Source organism: Strongylocentrotus purpuratus, unplaced genomic scaffold (genome assembly GCF_000002235.5).
Source record: "Strongylocentrotus purpuratus isolate Spur 01 unplaced genomic scaffold, Spur_5.0 spur5_scaffold_6, whole genome shotgun sequence".
Lineage (NCBI taxonomy): Eukaryota > Metazoa > Echinodermata > Echinoidea > Camarodonta > Strongylocentrotidae > Strongylocentrotus > Strongylocentrotus purpuratus.
In genome coordinates, this window is record NW_022145612.1 from 42,953,014 (window position 1) to 42,960,718 (window position 7,705).

A 7,705-nucleotide genomic window follows, 5' to 3' on the forward strand; every position below is an offset into this window, starting at 1 on the left:
ACGCAACTCAAGCGATGCAGAGGGGTATGGTGCCAACATTGATAAATGCTGGACAAGCCCTAATGTGCATGTTATGCACTACACAGAGTTGCCAATACGTGTATTTATCTTGATGCTCATACAATTTCATTTTTCTACATGCTCATACTACGATACTCATCTATATATTTAAATTGTTACAAGAATTATACTACGAAACTTAAACAACTTCTTTCAAAATGTTATAGAAACAGCAAATATGTTATGTGATTTTTAGATCATTACTAGCTTGCAAGAAAATAGGTGAAAGGGCAGATTTATATCTAAATTCTTCAAATTATGTTCTTCTTTTACAATGCAAAGATGCCACTTCTAAATCGTTCACTACTTTTGTACAGGAAGTTTTTATCTGTTTTTTACTTGAGGTGGTGTAACGTTCCTCATTGTCAGGTCATAGATCTATTTTTAGATTTTTTTAAAACTTGTAGATTAAAAAGATTTATTTAAAAATCTTTTTCCGAAGGCAGAACAAATATCAAATTCTAAGCTTATGTAAGAATATACATGCATAGAACTCAGTATTAAGGCCTATATCTTCCACAAGCACCATCGTCTAAGAATTTCAGTATAATTTCTTTAAAACGCGTCGGTCAACCTTGTGCATTAGTAACTGCAGGTAAAAAAAAAATCGTCATAGAAAGTTAACACTTCGCTTGCTTTCTTCACCTCTATGCCAATTGCTCGGTTGCCACACGTGCAATTTTGCACATAACAATATGCACCAATTGAGGGAAGGATCTTTTTGTGCATCACAGTGGCTTTGTGAAATTACATATTTCTGGTCTTCATAAGGGACTTTTAGATTTGCACAACGAGAACGTGGACTGCTAGGTGTGACATCTTTTTAAGGCAATGTGACGTCCTTTCAAGGCACTGCGGGCACTGTCAGTGCCTTATAAGGACGTCACATTGCCTTTAAAGGATGTCACACCTAGCAGTCCACGTTCTCGTCGTGCAAATCTAAAAGTCCCTATCAGCTCAATGACAACCCTTAAACTGGTGCAGATTAATGTTTCACTGGAACAGTTAAATATTCATGAGGTCTTCAATTTATCTATTCCATGATAATTACTACGTGGCGCACGGAAATTAATTGTGCGGCGTACAGAGAGTTAACTTGTGAAATAAGCTGTCATGAATAAATGAATGCAATGATACACCCATATTTTTCTATTTGTTGTTTTTGTTTCTTTGTTATAAATAGGCGGAGTGGAATGTTACGCCTCCCAAACTTCAAAATATTCATACCAGCCTGAAATAGTAATTGAATGTAGGTAGTTCATTTATTTTGAAGATCAAGAAGAGATGCATAGGTACAACGGAGCAGGCACGTAGCCAGAGTTTGATGTTTTTTTTTTTTTGGGGGGGGGGGGAGGGGGGCATACCAAGCTCCATACCAGTCTGTATCCCACTCCAGACACCCATCTCTTTCTCTCGTTTTGTTTCCCTCTCAATGACTTTGTTGTGGATGTGTGTGTATGTGTGTGTGTTTGTGTTTTTGCGGATGCGAAAGGGGCAGATGTGATATTAGTACAGGCTTTGTGATAAAACTGATAAAAAGGGATACCAGACACACAAAATATTTATATAAACGCATGAAATATAGTTAGTATTCAAGCAAGAAGTAGGATTTCTTTTAATTTTAAAGACAAAACAACACGTCCTCATAAACAACTGATAAAGTTACGAATTGCGAGGGGAGGGGGAGAGGCTGATGTTATACGAAACAAAAATCATAGTCATCTGATCTCTAATGAGCATGAAACTAATGATAACAATTTTTAAAAAGTAATAACGATTAACATGTTTTCACTTTAGCTTTACTTAGCCAACGCCTCTCTCACAAGTGATGTACGTGTATATTAACCATGCCAACTTAACAAGTAAATTTATTGCAGTATCTATCGTTTGAGAGAGCTATACCATGTTACTAATGTAGGTGATGCAGAAGACTGTAAGCTTTGTCGACTTGTATTGACGTTTTCAAATTTAAGAGGGTAAGATTTTTAAACTTTCTGTTGATAAGGCTATTTTTTTTTAAAGCTATAGTTTTCCCCGGCCCACTTATTCTCGACATTTTTAATTTATTTAGCATGTATACAATACGCTTGTATTCATTTGCCCGGACGTATGTGAATTTGAATTTGAATTCATTTCCAACAACACATCTCTCTCTCTCTCTCTCTCCCTCTCCCTCTCTCTCTCTCTCTCTTTCTATCCCTCTCTCTATCTCTGTCTTTCAAAGTTCAGTTATGAATGTATAAAGTTTAAATTATTTTTGTGCGAACTTACACCTAACAAGCATTTTTTCCAAGTAGTTTTGTTTTTCATTTCCTGTAACTAAATATTTGCATTAATATTGCATTACAAGACTAAAAAATAAAAAAATGTCAAAGATATTTCAAAGCTAATTTTCTTTTATATCAGTATGTTTATTATTGTGATTATTTTGCCATTGTTTATATTATGTTGAAAATGAAATAAATTCGTTGTGCATAGAGCGACTACTTCTACTAATACTGCTACTACTACATTCATACATTGCAAAGAATAATAATGATACATGTATACATAACGGAAGAGTATTGTTCGTTGAACAGTGATGGTTTTAAAACGATATTTAGACATAGATCTGCATGCTATTTAATGTACAAGATAAATATGTTTACTACTATAATAGTTAGGTGAAGTTGTTAATGGGAACTAAAATTTAGCAAAAGTGCATGTCGAACTTAGTTCCATTCTTTGACAAGATTAAACAAAATATATATATGAACGTGAAACTTGTTTGTTTTGTGTTTACATTTATACATTAAAAAATACAGTATCTTGTAACTTGTTTACATTTCTAAAAGAAGATACACGTCAAAGTGCCAAGGCATTATAATGAAAGATAACAAATATTTGAACAAATTCAATCATCACTATGTTCATAACACTAAAAGGATGTATTAATATAAAATAAAATCATACAGATGTGCGTTAAAAACTTAATGGCAGCTATAACCGTTAACAAGCAAGTTTATACATTTTTTTTTTATATAAAAGGAAGACAAGTAAAACGAAAGAAAAACGATAGGGGGGGGGGGTTGAGCCCACGTAATGTAGGTGGAAAGATGTCTCCGGAAAGATAGCCTTGTAATTTTTACTCTAATATCATCCGGGAAATCATTCCACAGCTTTGATCCTACAAACGAAATACAAATTTGTCCTTGCGTTGTCTTACAATTTGGTTGATAAAGTGAGCCGCTATTTTTCTTCTTGTTGTACACATGTATCTGTGCTGTTTCAATTTCAATTAAATTTCAATTTCAATTCTTAATTTATTCATGTTTCCAACAAAACATTACAAATCAATTATAAATATTTACACAAAAAAATAACGTAGAAATACATGTTGGAAACAGAGGGGTCCACTAAAAAGCCATGCTTGTAGTCTTCAAATGCTACTTAGGAATGACAATAATTGACTAATGGGTGTGGTAATTCACCTTTTACCAAATCATACATAGATGTTGATACAAGACGTAGATGAAGTTTAAAACTAACAAATATTTCTAGAATTTAGAAAAGAGGTTTAGAGTATGTTTTAAGTTAACTGAATATAATTGCTCTCATTGCAATTTTATAACATAAATATAGCCTATACAATTTAGATTACTTTTGTAAGTGCTCCCCTATAATTCTATACTCCACACCTAATATCATTTAATGGGTTCATTAAATTGAATAATGAACATGATGCTAAATTGCTACATGTATATATTTCCTTGTTTTTATATTCTGGATTGGGTGTGGCTTTGAGCTCACGTTTTGGTGTCTTTTTATCGGACTGCATTGATTTATTCTTTAAATATAAAAAATAATAAAAAGCAGTAACAAGTGTAAAGTGTACTCGCATGATCATTGGCCTTGAGCTTTACGCACAATCTGTGTAAATGTACAAACAATACATTGACTCAAACACCGAGGATTTAACGAATGGACGAGCGACAAATTCAAATTGTTAATTTATCTATTCTTTTTACAAGTACTGAACCTATGTATAACAATACATTTTACTATTGTATCAGTAATCAAGAGTCAACAAGACATGTTTTGATATCCTGTATAGTCCAGTCACCTCTCTGTTTTTTTTTTATTCTTTTAGTCTAAGATGCCATTGGACCTTATAAAATTTGAAGACATATGAAAGCAAATTTCAAAGTTAGTTTTGCACTTCTTTTTACTTTCAGCTTTCTTTGTCCAACATGGCTCGAATGAGGTTGATCCCGCTCCTAGTCCTACTGTATCTTCTCATTTTGACTGCGACTGAAGAGATGTCATCCCAACACCATGGTCTCCAGCTCCAACGTTTGGCACGCACTCGCTGTTCCCAAGGTCCTTACAAGAGGAAAATCTCCTGCACCAGAATGGAACTTACGGAAGTTCCCCAGGATCTGTATCCAGAAGTCGAAGAACTAGACCTTTCATTGAATGAGATTCGATCCATTTTTAACTCCTCGTTCACTAGATACCAACGGATTAAGAATCTAAATATTAGTTATAGTAAGTTAAGTGAGATAGCTACTGGCAGTTTTTATGCCATGCCAATGCTGCAGTACCTGGATCTGAGTAAAAATTGGTCGTTGAGATCTATTACATCTCAAATGTTTAACTTCAGTATAAACTTATCCCATCTTATTCTTTCGTCAACAGGTTTAGAATCTGTCCCCGGTGACATATTAAGATTGCTCCCAAACCTACAGTTATTAGACCTAAGTTTTACTGACATGCTTTCACACATTAACATATCTTCTTGTAGTTCAAAAACTCGCATACTAAACATCGTTTTTTTGTTGAGTAAAATTAAAGCGTTGGTACCCAGCAGATTCAGAATAGATTGCGAAATAAATTCGCTCAATTACAAAGCGATCAAATACAATTCGATTGACCCTCCAACCATAGCAACAATACGAGCCAGAGTTCTCTCATTTCCCAATCGTAGACTGAGGCCAGATCTTTGGGACCAATTTTTTAGAGGCATTGGAATGTCTCATATCGAGGAGCTTCTTTTACATGCCACGAAGATAGCAAGGATTGACCAGCACCATTTCGCGTTGTTACGAAACAAACCGCTCCAGGTTCTCGACGTTTCCGGAAATCACCTGCCCGATCTTACCCAAATGGGATTTTTAGATTTACCCCTAGTTTCTACCCTTATAATAGACAGATGTCGTATTAAAAATATTGGTCCTGTAAATTTTGCCAGAATGAAAGGCTTACGTATTCTACATGTTAATCATAATAATATCATAGATATCAACGATAGTTCTACTTGGGACGTAGACTTACGCGAATTATATCTCGCTTTCAACTCTCTAGTACAAATCTTTGAAAGATCATTTGAAGGATTAACAAATTTGACAAAATTGGTCCTGAGAGGAAATAAAAATTTACTTTATTTGAAGATTACAGCTTTCACAGATTTAAGGAACCTTAAGTACTTAGACTTATCGGAATGCTGGTTAATAGTAAATTTACATCTATCTGTAGATATCCCAAATCTCGAAACATTTGTCTACAGTGATTGTAAAAAACCGAAGTGGCCAGATCAAATCAAACAAATTTTCAATCAAACTAAGTCACTTAAACATGTGATAATAAGAAATGCCGGTTTGAACACATTATGGATTACATTTGTAAAGAATAATATTTCACTGTTTGGAGGATTGAGAACTGTTATCAGCCTTGATGTAAAGAAAAACCCATTGAAAAGATTGGAATCAGGGATATTGACTGATTTGTTGTTGCTACAAGAGTTAGATCTGAGTGACTGTGAACTCAAAGGGATCGAGGTGAATGCATTTGAAGGTCTTCAAAGTCTGCAGATTTTACACCTAGAAGGTAATCAGTTACTCGACCTTCCACATGGGGTACTTTGGAATATGGCATATCTAAGGAACGTTTCCTTGGAGGGCAACAAATTGAAGTATCTTGATAGAGATCTCTTTTCTAATTCATCAAAACTTCGTAATCTGACACTCGCTAGAAATCAACTCACCGGATTGAACCACAGTACTTTTGAGCCAATATTAAATACCCTCTTCTCCATTGATATTTCGGAAAACGAGATTGCTTGTACTTGTAATGTAAAATGGCTTCCGTTATGGTTATCCGGGTCTATCACACTTTTGAACGAAATCGACACTAGATGTTCCTCTGCCTCACTGGAAGAACTGCAAGAAAAGCCACTGATGTCATTTTAAACCAGCGGAATTCTGTGGCCCAAACATCGCTCTCTACTGTTCACTTCCTATTGTAACCGCATGGATTATCATGGTATTGATCTTTGCCTACCGTCATCGATGGTTCTTGAAATACAAACTATTCCTCCTGAAAATGGCAGTCATTGGCTATCGGGAGATCCGAGATGCTCGAGATTTTGACGATTATGAATTTCATTTGAACGTGATGTTTGCAGAGGAAGACGAAGGGTGGGTTAGAGATCGCCTCCGTCCAGTCTTAGAAGAACTGATGCCGGAATGCAATAGGAATGTGTACGGCGATAATGACCTTCCGTTAGGTATGCATTACTATGACGCAGTTCATTACGTCGTTGAGAAGAGCTACAAGACCGTTGTGTTGGTCAGTAGGGCTGCTATCCAGGATAACTGGTTCATTATCCAGTTTCGGACCGCTGCGGATCAGGTCAATGACACACAAATAGAGAACATGGTGGTGATTTTCCTAGAGGACATTCCAGATGATGAGCTTCCATTCTTGGTTAGGCTGTACCTGAGTGATCGTAAACCATACCTCAGCTGGGATGAGGATGAGGGGTTTCAAGAGTACTTCTGGAAAAAGCTGATCAAGATGTTGAAGATAAATCTGAGGTGCAACAATGTTATTCCTCCTGAGTAACTGAATGCGAGTAATGTATTAATGTTATAATGCCAGTGACTCTCCTCCACGATTATGTATTTGACGTAAAAGATGGGTAAAAATGGGAAATTGGTAATCATGCGGGAGCAATTTCGCCACAGCGGCCAAAGTTATTTCAGCTAACGATTGTCCATTTGCATTTTGCTTGAAGCTACTTATACCGCAAAAACACAAGGTGAAAAAAGCCATGAGATCTGCAAAAGAATCACTTAAGTATTAAAGCGCACAGAGTTCAAGTTCTGTAGTTTTAACCCTCATAATATCTCGTTTCAATGCGCACTCACCATGCATGAACTCTTAATCACCATGCTATTATGTATATATATATCATCTAATAACAATTTCGATGTGCTCACAGGTGTCTGCATCACTGTACGTCAAATTAATAATTATGACAACTAGGTATTGATTCAACAAGAAGAAGCTTTTGCCTGACAAAGAGCATTTCGAAATGGAAGAAATACAATTATGATTATAAAAAAATATTTAGAAAATAGCTTTCTTCGCTTTCAAATGGCTTTCTAAAAATATAAGTGAAATGTAGTCTCATTTGTTTCCTGTAAAGTAAATGTGTATCATAGTTAAGTAGAGCATTGTATACACCTCTAAAAGAAATGTTTATATATTGCAAGTACATGCCATTGTCTTAATGCGCAGTCGATTGACTAGAATTGGAGACATTTTGAATTTTTCATTGGATTCAATGTACGTGTTACAACTGGATTGAGAGTATATTATGTTA

The 7,705-nt window shown here is 35.3% G+C and overlaps 1 protein-coding gene across 1 annotated transcript; it reads left to right on the top strand.

The window, feature by feature from the left end:
• Positions 1-4,289: 4,289 nt before the first annotated feature.
• Positions 4,290-6,289, top strand: LOC115929900 (toll-like receptor 3). Its single transcript, XM_031000020.1, has 2 exons — positions 4,290-5,349; positions 5,575-6,289. The coding sequence occupies exons 1-2, from the start codon at positions 4,290-4,292 to the stop codon at positions 6,285-6,287; spliced, it is 1,773 nt and encodes a 590-aa protein (XP_030855880.1). The 3' UTR covers positions 6,288-6,289.
• Positions 6,290-7,705: the final 1,416 nt, after the last annotated feature.